This window comes from Salvelinus fontinalis, chromosome 10 (genome assembly GCF_029448725.1).
Source record: "Salvelinus fontinalis isolate EN_2023a chromosome 10, ASM2944872v1, whole genome shotgun sequence".
In the NCBI taxonomy this organism is placed as follows: Eukaryota; Metazoa; Chordata; class Actinopteri; order Salmoniformes; family Salmonidae; genus Salvelinus; species Salvelinus fontinalis.
In genome coordinates this window covers 35,380,739-35,401,941 of record NC_074674.1, presented here as the reverse complement: position 1 = coordinate 35,401,941, position 21,203 = coordinate 35,380,739, and the positions used below count along the sequence as shown (strand labels likewise).

Genomic DNA, 21,203 nt, shown 5'->3' with positions numbered 1-21,203 from the left:
GGTAGTATATGGGGCTTTGGTGACAAAACGGATGGCACTGTGATAGACTGCATACAATTTGCTGAGTAGAGTGTTGGAGGCTATTTTATAAATGACATTGCCAAAGTCAAGGATCAGTAGGATAGTCAGTTTTACGAGGGTATGTTTGGCAGCATGAGTGAAGGATGCTTTGTTGCGAAATAGGAAGCCTATTCTAGATTTAATTTTGGATTGGAGATGCTTAATGTGAGTCTGGAAGGAGAATTTACAGTCTAGCCAGACACCTAGGTATTTGTAGTTGTCCACATATTCTGAGTCAGAACCGTCCAGAGTAGTGATGCTAGACAGGCAGGCGGGCGCGGGCAGCGATCGGTTGAAGAGCATGCATTTAGTTTTACTTGCATTTAAGAGCAGTTGGAGGCAACGGAAGGAGTGTCGTATGTCATTGAAGCTCGTCTGGAGGTTTGTTAGCACAGTGTCCAAAGAAGGGCCAGAAGTATACAGAATGGTGTTGTCTGCATAGAGGTGGATCAGAGAATCACCAGCAGCAAAAGCGACATCATTGATGTATACAGAGAAAAGAGTCGGCCCGAGAATTTAACCCTGTGGCACCCCCATAGAGACTGCCCGAGGTCGTCTTTTATCGATGGCGGTAATGATATCGTTTAGGACCTTGAGCGTGGCTGAGGTGCACCCATGACCAGCTCGGAAACCAGATTGCATAGCGGAGAATGTACGGTGGGATTCGAAATGATTGGTGATTGTTAACTTGGCTTTCAAAGACTTCAGAAAGGCTGGGTAGGATAGATATAGGTCTGTAACTGTTTGAGTCTAGAGTGTCTCCCCGTTTGAAGAGGGGGATGACTGCGGCAGCTTTCCAATCTTTAGGGATATCAGACGATATGAAAGAGAGGTTGAACAGGCTAGTGATAGGGGTTGCAACAATTGCTGAGGATAATTTTAGAAAGAGAGGGTCCAGATTGTCTAGCCCGGCTGATTTGTAGGGGTCCAGATTTTGCAGCTCTTTCAGAACATCAGCTATCTGGATTTGGGTAAAGGAGAAATGGGGGAGGCTTGGGCAAGTTGCTGTGGGGGGTGCAGAGCTGTTGACTGGGGTAGGGGTAGCCAGGTGGAAAGCATGGCCAGCCGTAGAAAAAGGCTTATTGAAATTCCCAATTATCGTAGATTTATCGATGGTGATGGTGTTTCCTAGCCTCAGTGCAGTGAGCAGCTTGGAGGAGGTGCTCTTATTCTCCATGGCCTTTAGTGTCCCAGAACATTTTGGAGTTAGTGCTACAGGATGCAAATTTCTGTTTGAAAAAGCTAGACTTTGCTTTCCTACCTGCCTGTGTTTATTGGTTCCTAACTTCCCTGAAAAGTTTCATATCGCGGGTGATATTCGATGCTAATGCAGTACGCCACAGGATGTTTTTGTGCTGGTCAAGGGCCGTCAAGTCTGTAGTGAACCAAGGGCTATATCTGTTTTTAGTTCAACCTTTTTTGAATGGGGCATGCTTATTTAAGATGGTGAGGAAAGCACTTTTAAAGAATAACATGGCATCCTCTACTGGCGGAATAAGTTCAATATCCTTCCAGGATATCCGGGCCAGGTCGATTAGAAAGGCCTGCTCTGTCACGTTCTTCGCCAGGCGACAGAGAGGAGGACCAAGATGCAGCGTAGTGAGTATTCATTTTAATATGAATACTTAAACAACGAACAAAACAATAAACCGACAAACGAACGAAAACGTAACAGTCCCATATAGTGAACACAAAACACAGGAACACAGGAACAGGAACAATAGCCCACAAACCACAATACAAAACATGCTACCTAAATATGGCTCCCAATCAGAGACAACGAAAACACCTGCCTCTGATTGAGAACCATATCAGGCCAAACACATAGAAATAGACAAACTAGACAAACAAAATAGAATGCCCACTCATATCACACCCTGACCAAACAAAACATAGAAACATACAAAACAAACTATGGTCAGGGCGTGACATGCTCGCTGAAGTGTTTTAGGGAGCGTTTGACAGTGATGAGGGGTGGTTCTTTGATCGCGGACCCATTACAAACGCAGGCAATGAGGCAGTGATCGCTGAGATCCTGGTTGAAGACAGCAGAGGTGTAATTAGAGGGCAGGATTGGTCAGGATGATATCTATGAGGGTGCCTTTGCAGGCTATCTCTGCAGGAGATCGCAACTCCACCCCCTTTAGCAGTTCTATCTTTGGTCTGATGAAACCAAGATTGAACTCTTTGGCCTGAATGCCAAGCGTCATGTCTGGAGGAAACCTGGCAGGGAAGCATGGTGGTGGCAGCATCATGCTGTGAGGATGTTTTTCAGCAGCAGGGACTGCGAGACTAGTCAGGATCGAGGGAAAGATGAACAGAACAAAGTACAGGGAGATCCTTGATTAAAACCTGCTCTAGAGCACTTAGGACCTCATACTGGTGTGAAGGTTCACCTTCAAACAGGACAACGACCCAAAGCATGCAGCCAAGACAATGCAGGAGTGGCTTCGGGACAAGTCTCTGAATGTCCTTGAGTGGCCCAAACAGACCCAATCGAACATCTCTGGAGAGAGCTGAAAATGGCTGTGCAGCGACGATCCCCATCCAAACTGACAGAGCTTGAGATGATCTGCAGAGAAGAATGGGAGAAACTCCCCAAATACAGGTGTGCCAAGCTTGTAGCGTCAAACCCAAGAAGACTCAACGCTGTAATCACTGCCAAAGGTACTTCAACAAAGTACTGAGTAAAGGGTCTGAATACTTATGTAAATATGATATTTCTGAAAACCTGTTTTTGCTTTGTCATTATGGGGTATCGTGTGTAGATTTAATCCATTTTAGAATAAGGCTATAAGGTAACAAAATGTGGGAAAAGTCAAGGGTTCTGAATACAGTGCCTTCAGATAGTATTCATACCCATTGACTTATAACACATTTTGTTGTGTTACGGCCTGGATTTAAAATGTATGAATTAAATAAAAAACGGCACTGTAAATATTCAATTGAATTTTATAACAGAATTAAATATTTATTCAATTCAGTTTCAAATCGTGAAATACAACTCCAAATTATGAATTCTATGATTCAATTTGTGTATTGCAAATTCCAAAATATGAAATTCCATTTCAGTATCCTAATACAAATGCAAAACTTTCGCTCCATAGCTGGCCTGGTGTGAGATCTACAGCAGTCGATGAGACTTGGGAAGCTCATTCCATTTCCTTTCACTGTTTAAACCAATTTCCTCTTCATCAAACTCCCCCCCCCCCCCCTCTCTCCTGCTCTCTCTCTATCGCTCTCGCTCTGTTTGGGAGCTGTGAGAGGGAGATGGATGGATGGAGGGATGAGAGGGCTAGATGGATGGAGGGATAAGAGAGGTTGACTCTCTGGGGTGGAGAGGAGATGAAGGCGGGACTCAAGCGTGTCTGTAAGCCCACTACAAACCTATGAATCACTCTGGCATCAGAGATGAGGATCTGTAAAGACCGACATGGTCATAGACTCTATCCATCTGCCATATCTCACACTCGCGTACGCACGCACGCACATACACAGTTATACACTCTGAAATATGGGCACTTTGAGAGATCAGGGGTTTCTTACACTAGATAAAAAAATGAAAAAGTCACATGTACATAAATCATAGTCTTGGATACTTGTTCTACTCATGTAAATTGAGATGCTTGATGGACTACACTACCCACAAATTATTAACATACAAATTGTGAACTACTATGTAGGGTAAAATCCTGTGCAAAAACGAATGTGCCTGACATGTTAGATTTTCTTGTTTTGTCTGTCTCACTTTTGTTTTGTCTCCTTGTTAGTTTTTCTGATATAATTTTATTGTCTCTTTCTTGGGGCTACTACAAGGTACCAAATGGTTTTTCCTTATGATGCCAATTCAATGAGTCCCAGAGAATCCACAGTCACTCACATTTGGTTACTAGAATTGTTACCATTAATCTCAATCTCAACACCCTATACACAGTGGAAGTTTACATACACCTTAGCCAAATACATTTAAACTCAGTTTTTCACAATTCCTAAAAATTCCCTGTCTTAGGTCAGTTTGGATCACCACTTTATTTTAAGAATGTGAAATGTCAGAATAATAGTAGAGAGAATTATTTATTTCCGCTTTTATTTCTTTCATCACATTCCCAGTGTGTCAGAAGTTTACATACACTCAATTAGTATTTGGTAGCATTCCCTTTAAATTGTTTAACTTGGGTCAAACGTTTCAGGTAGCCTTCCACAAGCTTCCCACAATAAGTTGGGTGAATTTTGGCCCATTCCTCCTGACAGAGCTGGTGTAACTGAGTCAGGTTTGTAGGCCTCCTTGCTCACACACACTTTTTCAGTTTTTCAATTTTCTATAGGATTGAGGTCAGGGCTTTATGATGGCCACTCCAATACCTTGACTTTGTTGTCCTTAAGCCATTTTGCCACAACTTTGGAAGAATGCTTGGGGTCATTGTCCATTTGGAAGAGCCATTTGCGACCAAGCTTTAACTTCCTGACTGATGTCTTGAGATGTTGCTTCAATATATCCACATAATTTTCCACCCTCATGATGCCATCTGTTTTGTGAAGTGCACCAGCCCCTCCTGCAGCAAAGCACCCCCGCAACATGATGCTGCCACTCCCGTGCTTCACGGTTGGGATGGTGTTCTTCGGCTTGCAAGCCTCCCCCTTTTTCCTCCAAACATAACGATGGTCATTATGGCCAAACAGTTCTATTTTTGTTTCATCAGACCAGAGGACATTTCTCCAAAAAGTATGATCTTTGTGCAATTGCAAACCGTACTCTGGCTTTTTTATGGCGGTTTTGGAACAGTGGTTTCTTCTTTGCTGAGCGGCCTTTCAGGTTATGTCGATACAGGACTCGTTTTACTGTGGATATAGATACTTTTGTACCTGTTTCCTCCAGCATCTTCACAAGGTCCTTTGCTGTTGTTCTGGGATTGATTTGCACTTTCCGCACCAAAGTACGTTCATCTCTAGGAGACAGAACGCGTCTCCTTCCTGAGCGGTATGACGGCTGCGTAGTCCCATGGTGTTTATACTTGCGTACTCTTGTTTGTAAAGATGACCGTGGTACCTTCAGGCATTTGGAAATTGCTCCCAAGGATGAACCAGACTTGTGGAGGTCTACAATTTTCATTCTGAGGTCTTGGCTGATTTTTCTTGATTTTCCCATGATGTCAAGCAAAGAGGCACTGAGTTTGAAGGTAGGCCTTGAAATATATCCACAGGTACACCTCCAATTGACTCAAATGATGTCAATTAGCCTATCAGAAGCTTCTAAAGCCATGCCATCATTTTCTGGAATTTTTGAAGATATTTAAAGGCACAGTCAACTTGGTGTATGTATACTTCTGACGCACTGGAATTGTTATACAGGGAATTATAACAATGACTTGTGTCATTCACAAAGTAGATGTCCTAACCGACTTGCCAAAACTATAGTTTGTTAACAAGAAATTTGTGGAGTGGTTCAAAAACGAGTTATAATGACTCCAACCTAAGTGTATGTAAGCTTCCGACTTCAACTGTACATAAGGCACTTTAAAATAAAATAATGTTCCCACTCTTTCCTCCTTTCCCCCAGACGGTAGAGGAGATCGAGGGAGCCTTGGGCCGGGACTTCTACCCCAGCCTGTCGGAGGAGCGTATGCACTGGCAGAAGGAGCTGGCCGGCCTGAGGGAAGAGAACGAGAGCCTGACGGCCATGCTGTGCTCCAAGGAGGAGGACTTGAACCGCACCAAGGCCACCATGAACGCAATCCGGGAGGAACGTGACCGCTTGAGACGGCGGGTCAGTCAGCTGGGTCCTGTTATTATGATTCTTAAAAACATTTTCTGTCATTTGGTTTATGTGTTTTGTGCGTTTTCTGTGTACCTTTTGAGCCTTTCCACATGACTGTGTTGGTGGCTAACAGACTGGGGTGCATCGTTGCTTATTATTACTAAGGCAGGTTTACATGAATTTTTATTGAATCTGACCCATAACAGTCAATACGATACAAAAAGGTATCTAGTGAGGAGGAAGGAAGAAAGAAGTGACTCAACAAAGCTGTATGTTTCTTAGTTTTCATTCGGTTTCATGTTTTTTATTAGATCCCGAAAAAGTTGTGAGATCTTGAGCCTATTGCCAAATCTCTAGTAAATGTGTCCTAGTGTGAACCTGTTCTAGGCAGAGAACTAAGACTGAATCTGAATGAATAAAAAAATTCTCTGCACAGAGGCTCTAAGCTGTAATTATGGTCCACCATGTCCGTTGGATTGAAAGATCTGTGGCGATCAGTTCAAATATAGACATGTTCTCTGATGCTTTGTCGCTAGGCCACTGCATTGACAGACACTCGCACGTACCATTTCTAATTCCAGGAAGTTTATTCAGGGAAGTCTGAAGGAGAAGAAGACATTACTGGGCACCAGTGGCAAGACACGTGTATTTATCCTTGCTCCTGCAAGAATGAACCCTTTGAATTTTACAGCTGCCAACTGAGTTCTGCTTTCTGAACCAATCTATGGATGGTGCGCCGGTTAGGGCAGCCATCTGAATCAATACGTTGAGCGCTTTTAGACACATAATCAAATCTGGTGTCCTCCCAAGGCTTGCTGAAGCTAGTTAGGACCGTAATGCGATTAGACCGCGAGATGAATCGAGCGAAAAATGGCCAGGCCGACCTAACCAGCCTCACTAATTCTGGCGGGTCCTCAAAGGAGACCTAGACGCAGCAGAAAAAGCATCCCAGCTCAGCTCAGCTCAGAGCACTCGTTCCTCCCACCCTCTCAATTTCTCCTCTCCTCTTTCCTCTAATGAAATCTGTCTGTTTTACAGAGAAATTGGACAAATGTATTGCATTGCTGTTTCAATGCGGGGCTCCGTGAAGGATTTTCTATGCACACACCGGCGCGTCCTTGGGGGCCCGCTTGCTCCCGCTCAGCCTTTTAAAATATGGATTCCCCCTCATTTGAGACTCAAGGTCCAGATACGATCTTAACTTTCCTTCCCTAGGCTTTTACCCTCCATTGAAGGACAGGTATTTACTGTGGTAGTAAGCATCTTTTACACCTTTTACAGTACCGGTACTGTATGTGTCTTGTCCACATAATTTAGCTGTGTCAGCATTTTGTTTACGATACAAAAGAGCATTTGACTTTAAAGGCCAGATACAGAACACTATATATTGGCATGTCATTGTAAGCCTTCTAAGCTTTTACAATGCACTCCACTCATAATAAGAATCACATATGTTGGAATCAACCACTTCCAGTGAAACACCACAGCATAAGGCAGTGTATACTGAACCAAAATGTAAACGCAACATGGCAAGTGTTGGTCCCATGTTTCATGAGCTGAAATAAAAGATCTGAGAAATTGTCCATATGCACAAAAAGCTTATTTCTCTCAGATTTTGCGTACAAATTTGGTGAGCATTTCTCCTTTGCCAAGTTTATCCATCCAGTTGACATTTGTTGCATATGAAGAAGCTGATTAAACAGAATGATCATTACACAGGTGCACTTTGTGCTGAGGACAATAACACGCCACTGTAAAATGTGCTGTTTTGTCACACAACACAATGCCACAGATGTCTCACGTTTTGAGGGAGTGTGCAATTGGCATGCTGACTACAGGAATGTCCACCAGAGTTGTTGCCAGCCTCACAACTGCAGACCACGTGTAACCACGCCAGCCCAGGACCTTCACTTCCGGCTTCTTCACCTGCGGGATTGTCTGAGACCTGCCACTCGGACAGCTGATGAAACGGAGGAATATTTCTGTCTGTAATAAAGCTCTTCGTGGGGAAAACTCATTCTGATTGGCTGGCCTGGCGCTGCAATGGCTGGACCTGGCTCCCAAGTGGGTATGCCTATGCCCTCCCAGGCCCACTCATGGCTGCGCCCATTCCCAGTCATGTAAAATCCATGGATTAGGGCCTAATGAATGTATTTCAATTGACTGATTTCCTTATATGAACTTCGTTCAAATTGTTGCATATTGCCTTTTATATTGTTGTTCAGTATACTTTTTAAAATCAGCTGGATACAAGAACTGTCCTGGACAGATGTGCATGTGAGTCAAACAAAGTCCTCGGTTTATAAACTGGCCAGAACCAAACAGAACCAGAATCATATTCTTTGCAGTTTCTTTTCTCAGGGATCATGAGGTGAGAAAGCTGGCTAGAGGACTAGTTCATGATGTCACAGTCATCTCTGTGTCCTTTGGCAGCACATGGCAGCCATGTTTTTTTCAGATCCTCGGCTCCCAGGGAGTTTCTCAGGAGAGGAGTACAGGAAAAACAGCAGTGTTCAAAGTCATGGCCAAGCTCTCTCGCATTCTTTTACACGCTCTCTCTCTATCTCTCTCTCACTCACATTTATTGGCTTGGGCAACATATGTTTACATTTCCAAAGCAAGTGAAATTAACAATACACAGTGAACAGTCATTATGTCTATATACAGTTGTCGTGACTTTACATTCATTAATCTGATGACTTTTATTTAATCCACTAACTATCTTTAATTGTTACCCGATTTTAAATTAATAATGTACAATTAACTCATTAGGATTTGGGGCACCACGGAAGAAGATGTTTAGAGAGTTACCATCTCCCGAATTAAGCTATATAAGGTCTTTACTTATTTCATCAATAAACAGTCATCTTATTAATCGTTGCAGTGGCTTGTGAAAAAATTCACCCCCCTTGGCATTTTTCCTATTTTGTTGGCTTACAACCTGGAATTAAAATAGATTTTGGGGGGGGGGTGTATCATTTAATTTACACAACATGCCTACCGCTTTGAAGATGTAAAATATTTTTCATTGTGAAGCAAACAAGAAATAAGACAAAAAAACGGAACTTGAGCGTGCATAACTATTCACCCCCCAAAGTCAATACTTTGTAGAGACACCTTTTGCAGCAATTACAGCTGCAAGTCTCTTGGGGTATGTGTCTATAAGCTTGGCACATCTAGCCACTGGGATGTTTGCCCGTTCTTCAAGGGAAAACTGCTTCAGCGCATTCAAGTTGGGTGGGTTCTGCTGGTGTACAGCAATCTATAAGTCATACCACAGATTCTCAATTGGATTGAGGTCTGGGCTTTGACTAGGCCATTCCAAGACATTTAATTGTGGTCCCGTGTGGCTCAGTTGGTAGAGCATGGCGCTTGCAACGCCAGGGTTGTGGGTTCATTCCCCACGGGGGGACCAGGGTTCAATTCCCACGGGGGGACCAGGATGAATATGTATGAACTTTCCAATTTGTAAGTCGCTCTGGATAAGAGCGTCTGCTAATTGACTTAAATGTAAATGTAAATTTTCCCCTTAAACCACTCGAGTGTTGCTTAGGGTCATTGTCCTGCTTGAAGGTGAACCTCCGTCCCAGTCTCAAATCTCTGGAAGACTGAAACAGGTTTCCCTCAATAATTTCCCTGTATTTAGCGCCATCATCATTCCTTCAATTCTGACCAGTTTCCCAGTCCCTGCCGATGGAAAAACCTGAAGCATGTTGGTGGCAGAATCATGCTGTGGGGATGTTTTTCATGCCAAAAAGCTACATTTTAGTCTCATCTGACCAGAGTACCTTCTTCCATATGTTTGGGGAGTCTCCCACATGCCTTTTGGCAAACACCAAACATGTTTGCTTCTTTTTTTTTTAAGCAATGGCTTTTTTCTGGCCACTCTTCCGTAAAGCCCAACTCTGTGGAGTGTATGGCTTAAAGTGGTCCTATGGACAGAGACTCCAATCTCTGTTGTGGAGCTTTGCAGCTCCTTCAGGTTTATCTTTGGTATCTGTGTTGCCTCTCTGATTAATGCCCTACATGCCTGGTCCGTTAGTTTAGGTGGGCGGCCCTCTCTTGGCATGTTTGTTGTGGTGCCATATTCTTTCCATTTTTTAATAATGGATTTAATGGTGCTCTGTGGGATGTTCAAAGTTTCAGATTTTTTTTTATAACCCAACCCTGATCTGTACTTCTCCACAACTTTGTCCCTGACCTGTTTGAAGAGCTCCCTGGTCTTCATGGTGCCGCTTGCTTGGTGGTGCCCCTTGCTTAGTGGTGTTGCAGACTCTGAGGCCTTTCAGAACAGGTGTATATATACTGACATCATGTGACATATCATGTGACACTTAGATTTCATACAAGTGGACTTTATTTAACTAATTATGTGACTTCCGAAGGTAATTGGTTGCACCAGATCTTATTTAGGGGCTTCATAGCAAAGGGGTTGAATCCATATGCACGCACCACTTTTCAGTTTTTTTGGAATTTTTTGGAACAAGTTATTTTTCTAAATTTCACTTCACCAATTTGGACTATTGTGTATGTCCATTACTATTGTGTATGTCCATTACATGAAATCCAAATAAAAATGCAACAAAATAGGAAAAATGCAAAGGGGATGAGTACTTTTGCAAGGCACTGTACTTCTTATCAAATACTCATTCTGAACTATCGTAACGTTCTTGGATCTGCAAAACCCCCAGCCTTGCTCATTATTCAGCACTACACATTAATTATTTATTTGCTAGCTAACTAAATAATAACACAGAATTTACATACACACTTTACACGAGAGAAAGGTCCCTAGTGGACTGACAAAATATGACGGCTTTTACACAGCGAGAGACCGAGAAAAACGTAAACATTCTATAACTATTCTCCCATTAAACATATACTTTGCACACGAACCGCCGCCAATTTGGAATAAAAAATCATGAATGTATTTACGTGTGAAATGCCTTTGTTCGTCGTTTATCTCGGTCGGAACCAAGCCTTCTCGGAAAGTTGTTAGCCTTCCAGCTGTATGGCTCTGATTGTCTGAAAGGCCATGTCGACGGTTCCCATTGGTGATGAGCGTAGTAGGATAGTCTCACTTAGATGAGCTTTTCTCAATATCTGACTTAAGACAGCTGTACCAGTGATTGTCTGAGATGAGCTTCTCACCTCTTCCTCCTCGTGTTGGTATTCAGGATTCGGACCACAATAGACATGAGCTGCAGCTCTTCGTCTCTCGGGTCTAAAGGAAGGTGAGTATTTCTTCACCTCGTGTTGAAATTCAGAGTTTCACCCATTTAAAACATGTTGCTCTCGCCTCACGCTTCCTGGTCTAATGTTAATTTCGTTACAAAGGCTTTTTATGCATTCTGGCTAAAAGTGGCATTCCATCATGCTGACAAGCTCTCTGACCTCACTCGGGGCGTGGCTACTTAATGTGCAAAGGATATGATTAGAAGTTCTCTCTTACCCGTGCTAAAAGCTCTTTCATATCTTAACAAAAATACTTTAATCATTTTTCATATTGTATTCACAACATATTGGATGAAAACTTGACAGATAAAGTAGGTATCCTTTCCAAGTTACAGTATTTGGTCCATACCGTTTTTAATAACATCACAAAATGAAAAACAATATGACATTAGTTTCCTATGTCTCCCCACTGACCATTTCCCATATCTGTCACGGCCGTTGCTGGAAGAAGACCAAGGTGCAGCGTGGTAAGCGTACATTTTCCGTTTTATTTCAAAATGTCGCCAACAAAACAACAAACGAAAAACAACCGTGAAGCTTACAGGGCATTAGTGCCACAAACAAAGTTAACTACCCACCCCGAAAGGAGGGAAAAAGGGCAACCTAAGTATGGTTCCCAATCAGAGACAACAATAGACAGCTGTGTCTGTTTGAGAACCATACCCGGCCAAAACATAGAACCACAAAATCATAGAAAACAAAACATAGAATGCCCACCCCAAATCACACACTGACCAAAGCAAATAGAGACATAAAAAGGCTCTCTAAGGTTAGGGCGTGACAATATCGTTACTTTAGAAATATTGTTCCATGATTCACTTTTTTAACGTTAGAGTTTTGGGGCGGCAAAAATCTCTCTAGACAACGGAATTTCTTTTGTTGATACTAAAGGGTAGAGAGAGAGTTCTCTCCTGCTCAAATTTACGACCTGGTGTGGAGGTTTCACTTTCCACCGCATAACACTCTGCCACACTCCCCGTGTGTCCCCCTCAATTGTTTTGGGGGGGGGGGCTGCCTCTCGGGCTTCCTTGCCAGCCGTGTTCGTCTCGCCGACTCCATCCTCCGGTATCCCTCTTTGCACTGCTCCATAGAATCCCAGGCGGGCTCTGGCTCTCTCCCTGGGTCGACCGACCACCTCTCTACCTCTTCCCAGGTTGTCTCATACCCCTGGCCACGCTGCTCCTCCTTACCACGCTGCTTGGTCCTTTGTTGGTGGGAAGTTCTGTCACGGCCGTTGGAATAGGAGGACCAAGGTGCAGCGTGGTGAGCGTACATTTTCTTGAATAAAAGATTACGCCGACAAAAAAACAATAAACCATACAAAAACAAACCGTGAAGCACAAAGGCTATGTGCCCTAAACAAAGTCAACTTCCCACAAAGACAGGTGGGAAAAGGCTACCTAAGTATGGTTCCCAATCAGAGACAACGATAGACAGCTGTCCCTGATTGAGAACCATACCCGGCCAAAACATAGAAAAACCAAATCATAGAAAACGAAACACAGAATGCCCACCCCAAATCACACCCTGACCAAACTAAATAGAGACATTCAAAGGCTCTCTACGGTCAGGGCGTGACAGTCTGGTTATTGTCAGCCATTGCCAAGCTGATCTGACCCATTGTGATCCTCACAGGACAGTCATGACACAGTGTTGTAACAATGTGCAAATAGTTAAAGTAGAAAAGGGAAAATAAATAAACATAAATACGTGTTGTTTTTTTCTTCAAACTCCATTGTTAACAGGTCACAAATCTTGCTGCTGTGATTGCACGCTGTGGGTCTGGAATTCTATTTGTTTTCAAATTCTTTGTGGGTCTGTGTAATCTGAGGGTATTATGTATCTCTAATATGCTCATACATTTGGCAGGAGGTTAGGAAGTGCAGCTCAGTTTTCAATGGATTTTGTAGGCAGTGTGCACAGCCAGGTCTGCCTACGACGACCTTTCAAAGCTTTTCTTAATTTTGGGTCAGTCACAGTGGTCCGGTATTCTGCCACTGTACTCTGTTTAGGGCCAAATAGCGTTCTAGTTTGCTCAGTGAAAAGAAAAATATATATTTACAAAGTGTCACGTAATATTGTTTTGTGTTCTCATGATTTGGTTGGGTCTAATTGTGTTTCCAGGACCAGCTTGCTATCTCTGCCTCTCCTACACCCTGTCTGTCCCTGCTCTCCCTCTCTCATTCCCAGTGTCTCTGCTTCACTGTCAACCTTTCCCCACTCTCCTCTCACCCCCCTTTTTCTGTCACTCACTTACTCTTCTATTTCCGCTCATCCCTTTCTCTCCCTATCTGTCTCTGAAAGTCTCCTATCCCCTGGCGTCCGTAGGGAAATAGAGGTGGGGAAAATCTGTTCTCGCAGTCCGGCTGGCAGAGGCCAGCCGGACTGCGAGACAGAGACAGAGTTAGTGGCAGATGCAGGCTGTTTTCCAGGCCAGTATATCTGCCCTAGAGGAAGCCTGATTTACAGACCATACATTTGATGTAGATCAATTTACCTGTACCTATAATGCCACATGTATGTGTGCAATTTAAAGGTTTGCCTATATTATTGACAACATGCAGGTAGCTAACATGATTTTGACTTCTTGTCATGTGTATTCAGCTATCCAGTGCTGCCAACAACTCATGCCAGTTGCTGACTGTTTGCTGGTATATATTGTGGTGTCTCTGTGTGTACAATGGGTGCTGTGTAAAGCACAAAAGGCCATTGTTTTCAAAACCAAGTTTGCTTAGTTTTCACTGTTTATACAGTATTTTCATGAGCCAGGGGTCAAACGAATGTTCTTTCTTTTCCACGCTTTTCCTGGCAGAGGAAGCTCTCTCCCTCTCCCTCTGACACATACATGGCGTAGATGGCGTAGCAGTGTAGACGTCTTTGTCCTGTCGTGTCCCGTGTCCCTTGTATATATCTTTTTACATCTTTTTCTTCGCATATCTTTTAAAAATACTTTCTTAAACCTCAACTTCTAAATACTCTCCTGCAACCCGCCTCACCCAATGTGGCGTGAATCTGCTTTTTTCTAAAGTATTTCTATTTACTTCTGATCTGGAATCCATCTACTGAAGATAGCCAGCTAACTGCCTACCAGCTATCAGTTAGCAAACCATTGCTAGCAGTCATCAGCTAACCTTTAGCTCGGAAAGCTCTCGCTAGTTCGAACAACGTGACTAAAACCAGAGCATAACGGACCTATTTCTCTCCATATCCCCGGATTCCTACCGCAAACTCTGAACATTTTCATCTGGATCTTCGCAACTAGCTAACCACAATCCCGGGTGACCACTCCTGGCTAGCGTTTCCATCCCGGAGCAAGCACCAATTAGCCTGAAGCTAGCCCGGCTAGGGCTACTGTGCTACCACTGAAGCCCACTCCTGGGCTACAATATCCGGACCCCTTTACTGCCGGTACGGAGCACGGAACCCCGCCGATCCTCTACGACTGGAATACCGACATAATCTGCCCGAGGACTCCAACAGGCCCCTCAGGCGTGACGCCCGCTGAAGGCCCATTCTGCTAACCTACTAGGCCTGTTAGCTACCTAGAGCTACCTGGAACCCTACTAATTCCACGACTGGTCTATCGACGTCACCGCACGAAGAGGCAAAAACAGACTCCCCCCCCCCCCCCATCGCGACGTCCCCCAAAAGCTAACTTGCCTGCCCCGGTCTGCTAACTGCTAGCTTATCTTGCAGCTAGCGCAGCCAGGAAGCTAGCACCAGTTAGCAAACACAATTCTACAATTCACAACCTCTCTTTCGCCATCGCCATCCGGCTTGGATTCTCTGTCGACACGACCACGTCTGGTCTGCAGACGTGCCCTCAACCGGCCTCCGTCTGAGCAGACCCCCTCCGTCTGAGCAGACCACCCCCCGGGCTACTAACTTTAAATGCGTGCTAGCTTAGTGGAGGCCTCACTGCTCCATCTACGGCTGCCCCCTGGACACTATGATCACTTGGCTACATAGCTGATGCCTGCTTGACTGTCCATTAATTCATGGTACTCCATTCTGTTTATTTGTGTTTTATCTGTCGGCTCTGTGCTTTAACTCAGGATCTGTGTGTAGTTAATCCGACCCTCTCTGCCCAGTCGTCGCCATTTTTACCTTCTGTTGCTGTGTTAGCTGACTAGCTGCTGTTATCTCACCTGTTGTTTTTAGCTAGCTCTCCCAATCATGACCTGCAATCACTTTATGCCTTATTGTATGTCTCTCTCAAATATCAATATGCCTTGCATACTGTTGTTCAGGCTAGTTATCATTGTTTTGGTTTGCAATGGACCCCGTAGTTCCACTCTCCGTACCTCTGATATCTCCTTTGTCCCACCCCCCACACATGCGGTGACCTCACCCATTGAGACCAGCATGTCCAGAGATACAACCTCTCTTATCATCACCCAGTGCCTGGGCTTGCCTCCGCTGTACCCGTGCCCCACCAAACCCTGGTCTGCACATTATGCCCAGAATCTATTCTACCACGCCCATAAATCTGCTCCTTTTATTCCTTGTCCCCAACGCTCTAGGCGACCAGTTTTGATAGCCTTTAGCCGCACCCTCATCCTACTACTCCTCTGTTCCTCGGGTGATGTGGAGGTAAACCCAGGCCCTGCATGTCCCCAGTCACCCTCATTTGTTGACTTCTGTGATCGAAAAAGCCTTGGCCTCATGCATGTCAACATCAGAAGCCTCCTCCCTAAGTTTGCCTTACTCACCGCTTTAGCACACTCTGCCAACCCTGATGTCCTCGCCGTGTCTGAATCCTGGCTTAGGAAGGCCACAAAAAATTCTGAGATTTCCATACCAAACTATAACACTTTCCGTCAAGATAGAACTGCCAAAGGGGGAGGAGTTGCAATCTACTGCAGAGATAGCCTGCAAAGTTCTGTCATACTTTCCAAGTCTATGCCCAAACAGTTCGAACTTCTAATTTTAAAAATGAATCTCTCCAGAAATAAGTCTCTCACTGTTGCCGCCTGCTACCGACCCCCCTCAGCTCCCAGCTGTGCCCTGGACACCATCTGTGAATTGATCGCTCCCCATCTAGCTTCAGAGTTTGTTCTGTTAGGTGACCTAAACTGGGATATGCTTAACACCCCGGCAGTCCTACAATCTAAGCTTGATGCCCTCAATCTCACACAAATCATCAAGGAACCCACCAGGTACAACCCTAAATCCGTAAACATGGGCACCCTAATAGACATTATCCTGACCAACTTGCCCTCCAAATACACCTCTGCTGTCTTCAATCAAGATCTCAGCGATCACTGCCTCATTGCCTGTATCCGCCACGAGTCCACGGTCAAACGACCACCCCTCATCACTGTCAAACGCTCCCTAAAACACTTCTGCGAGCAGGCCTTTCTAATCGACCTGGCCCGGGTACCCTGGAAGGATATTGACCTCATCCCGTCAGTTGAGGATGCCTGGTCATTCTTTAAAAGTTACTTCCTCACCATATTAGACAAGCATGCTCCGTTCAAAAAATGCAGAACCAAGAACAGATATAGCCCTTGGTTCACTCCAAACCTGACTGCCCTCGACCAGCACAAAAACATCCTGTGGCGAACTGCAATAGCATCGAAGAGCCCCCGCGATATGCAACTGTTCAGGGAAGTCAGGAACCAATACACGCAGTCAGTCAGGAAAGCAAAGGCCAGCTTTTTCAAGCAGAAATTTGCATCCTGTAGCTCTAACTCCAAAAAGTTCTGGGATACTGTAAAGTCCATGGAAAACAAGAGCACCTCCTCCCAGCTGCCCACTGCACTGAGGCTAGATAACACGGTCACCACTGATAAGTCCGTGATAATCGAAAACTTCAACAAACATTTCTCAATGGCTGGCCATGCCTTCCTCCTGGCGACTCCAAACTTGGCCAACAGCCCCGTCCCCCCCGCTGCTACTCGCCCAAGCCTCCCCAGCTTCTCCTTTACCCACATCCAGATAGCAGATGTTCTGAAAGAGCTGGAAAACCTGGACCCATACAAACCAGCTGGGCTTGACAATCTGGACCCCCTATTTCTGAAACTGTCCGCCGCCATTGTCGCACCCCCTATTACCAGCCTGTTCAACCTCTCCTTCGTATCATCTGAGATCCCCAAGGATTGGAAAGCTGCCGCTGTCATCCCCCTCTTCAAAGGGGGAGACACCCTGGACCCAAACTGTTACAGACCTATATCCATCCTGCCCTGCCTAGCTAAGGTCTTCGAAAGCCAAGTCAACAAACAGATCACTGACCATCTCGAATCCCACCGTACCTTCTCCGCTGTGCAATCCGGTTTCCGAGCCGGTCACGGGTGCACCTCAGCCACGCTCAAGGTACTAAACGATATCATAACCGCCATCGATAAAAGACATTACTGTGCAGCCGTCTTCATCGACCTGGCCAAGGCTTTCGACTTTGTCAATCACCATATTCTTATCGGCAGACTCAATAGCCTCGGTTTTTCTAATGACTGCCTTGCCTGGTTCACCAACTACTTTGCAACTACTCTGTATACATCAATGATGTTGCTCTTGCTGCGGGCGATTCCCTGATTAACCTCTACGCAGACGACACCATTCTGTATACTTCCGGCCCTTCCCTGGACACTGTGCTATCTAACCTCCAAACGAGCTTCAATGCCATACAACACTCCTTCCGTGGCCTCCAACTGCTCTTAAACGCTAGTAAAACCAAATGCATGCTTTTCAACCGTTCACTGCCTGCACCCGCACGCCCGACTAGCATCACCACCCTGGACGGTTCCGACCTAGAATATGTGGACATCTATAAGTACCTAGGTGTCTGGCTAGACTGCAAACTTTACTGTCTGGCTAGACTGCAAACTCTCCTTCCAGACTCATATCAAACATCTCCAATCCAAAATCAAATCTAGAGTCGGCTTTCTATTCCGCAACAAAGCCTCCTTCACTCACGCCGCTTATTTGGACGCCTTTCCTTCCAGTTCTCTGCTGCCTGCGACTGGAATGAATTGCAAAAATCTCTGAAGTTGGAGACTTTTATCTCCCTCAACAACTTTAAAAATCTGCTATCCGAGCAGCTAACCGATCGCTGCAGCTGTACATAGTCCATCTGTAAACTACCCACCCAATTTACCTACCTCACCCCCATACTGCTTTTATTTATTTACTTTTCTGCTCTTTTGCACACCAGTATCTCTTCTTGCACATGATCATCTGATGATTTATCACTCCAGTGTTAATCTGCTAAATTGTAATTATTCGATTTATTGCCTACCTCATGCCTTTTGCACACATTGTATATAGATTCCCTTTTTTCTACCATGTTATTGACTTGTTTATTGTTTACTCCATGTGTAACTCTGTGTTGTTGTCTGTTCACACTGCTATGCTTTATCTTGGCCAGGTCGCAGTTGCAAATGAGAACTTGTTCTCAACTAGCCTACCTGGTTAAATAAAGGTGAAATAAACACACACCCCAACATTCATGCACACAACCACACACACACACCTGGAGCCTAAACTGCTTAGGGTTGTGAAGAGGTAACAACATATTGACAACAGCATTTGGATTTTGTATACAAGCTGCAAGCATAATACAGACAAATCCAAGCTTGCATACAAATTCATTGCGAGATCTGGCAAGCCTTTCCAAATAGCTTTTTGATGCTTAATATAGAGTGAGGAGAAGCCTGTCAGCAGTGGAGTGACTCAAGTACCCTGTTGCCTCTGCATTCATGACATCATCACTGTCCCAAAATTCCTGCCTTTGCCCACTGCTTTAAAGAGATGGGATGGATCCTCACATTGTCTAAAACTGTAGCAAGAAGTGGTTAAAGTTGCAACTAACTGAGTCCTTTTGTCAATCCTCTGTATGATGAGGTCATAAGCAGTTGTTTTGTTTTCAGCAGGTCTGGGTGTTATTGATGTTTTATTCACGTTATTTTAATGTTTTGCCATGCCCATGACCACCAGCTTATGTGTGTCTTTGTGTGCCATATAATTAAATAGAACACGTTCACATGAAATAGTAATAGAATATATCTCTATGGTGTCTTATCCCCAGGTGCGGGAGCTGCAGACGCGTCTCCAAAGCTCCCAGCCTGCCGGCCTGTCCAGCCCCGGGCGTCTCACCCCCGTCTCCCGTCCAATCAACCCCAGCACTGGGGAACTCAGCACCAGCAGCAGCAGTAATGACATACCTGTGGCCAAGGTAGAACACACACACTATGACATGCATAGTAAGGGGAAGAAAGAAAAAAGTTATGCATGTGGAAGTAAATTAAAGGGTTAAGACCTCACACGTTCTTGAGTAATAGAAATGAAGAAATGGAATATCGTACATTCATATGAGGTAATGCAATGTCTCTCTGGGGATATTATGAACTCTCCTCTGGAATGACCAAGGACAAACATTTTGTTTTCTTTTCCAATTTTCACCATCTCTTATAGTACTGTCTCTATGAGTTGAATTGCACACACACACACACACACACACACACACACACACACACACACACACACACACACACACACACACACACACACACACACACACACACACACACACACACACACACACACACACACACACACACACACACACACACACACACACACACACACACACACACTAATCAGCATACTAGCCTTTGGCTTGTCCAGTCAGAGAGGGACAGTGGTAATCAGGCAACCATTCGCTCTTCCACTGTCCCGTGTGTGTCCTTGACATTGAGCCTCAGAGGGAATACAATACATTAGAGCAGTGGACCTTTTCTGAGCCGAGATCACTTTCTGAGTCAAAATGAAGGCTGAGAAACCACAGATAAAAAAAAAATGTAAACCTATGCAACATTAACCTATTAAAAACAGTTCTGTAGAAATTAAGTTTGCATTAGGCTATATGCCCAATTCATTATGCAATGCTTGAATTGCCCTGCCAATGATGTTCTTCTCAGACATTACATTTCACACTGGTAATAGATCATAATTTGTTGTATTACTTGTGAGGCACAGCTGAGTGAGCATACATTGAAATAATGTGCTTTCTTTATGTTACTGGACTGCTTGTGCCTGCCTCTGATGCTCAGTCTCAGCGGAGGGAGCGCATCAGCGGGTCCGCCTCTCACCATCAGACCATCCCTCAGCCCTCCCCGCTCCGCTAAGACCAAAAAGGGGATGGCGAAACTCGCGCTGATGGCAAAACTCGAGTCACACCGCATTAGTTCTGCCTCATGTACAAATTCATGTTGTTGCTCTTATGACCAGAGTAACTGAAATATTCCTTGATATAAAAGAAGACCGTCGCTAATAATAACAATGCAAGCCTATCGATACACTTTGCTACTCATTCATTGAAACTGTAGTGTGAGTGGTTAAGCGCATTTCAACATGAACTCACTCATAAAAACAGCAGCTCTTTGCTGTAATTGTTGACCGTCTCTCTTTAGTCATGGTTTTAGACATTTTGAAATCACAGTATCAACTTCCTTTCCTGTGCGCTCGAGAAAGCTACAGACAGACACAGTGATCTGAGCAATGTGTAGGCCTGTAGGTGCACTTGATTTTCTCTCCGGGCACGCAGAGTTGGTACCTTCAGACACATGGCAGCTGTAGAAAGTGCACCTACTGCCAACAGTGCGAGACAGAAAAAAGTAGGAATGTAAGGCTATATCGTTGGGTTTTTTATAGAAATGTTTTGCGATCGACTAGGAATGCCTTGGAGATCAAGCAGTTTGTTGTCTTGTTGCTAGGTGGCGGAGCGGGTGAAACTGTCTAAAACCAGGTCGGAGTCTTCCTCCACCGAGAGGCCTGTTCTGGGATCAGAGATCAGCAGCATCGGGGTAAGGAGCTACTGGATGCCTATTCAATACTGAAGGCTTTGAGGGGGAAGATTGGCAGTGTTAAAATAAAGGAAGTAGGATAGAGAGAGGGGTAGACAGAGTAAGAAAGAGAGTGACAGTAGGTAGGACATTTCCTTGTAGCAGCTGGCTGATGATAACCGCAGCATCAGCAGAAGTGTCAGAGATGGGTATCTATCACCAGTATGGTGTGGCAGACCTGGTGTAACTCATACCCCACTGCTCCCTCCCTCTGCACCCACAAAGCCCCGTTGACACTAAAGATTGACCTGACAACGTCACCTCGAACAGGGGAACAGGGGGGTGGGACTATCAACAGACCCAGCTACAGT

General features: G+C 44.6%; 1 protein-coding gene across 2 annotated transcripts in view; it reads left to right on the top strand.

The window, feature by feature from the left end:
* LOC129864094 (colorectal mutant cancer protein-like) overlaps positions 1 to 21,203 on the top strand; it is a 148,472-nt gene that overhangs the window by 78,539 nt on the left and 48,730 nt on the right. For both annotated transcript variants that reach the window (XM_055936691.1, XM_055936692.1), the window contains 3 exons: positions 5,618 to 5,824; positions 19,077 to 19,223; positions 20,764 to 20,853. In XM_055936691.1, coding sequence (XP_055792666.1) covers positions 5,618 to 5,824; positions 19,077 to 19,223; positions 20,764 to 20,853 — 444 coding nt within the window. The remainder of the gene's footprint in view (positions 1 to 5,617; positions 5,825 to 19,076; positions 19,224 to 20,763; positions 20,854 to 21,203) is intronic.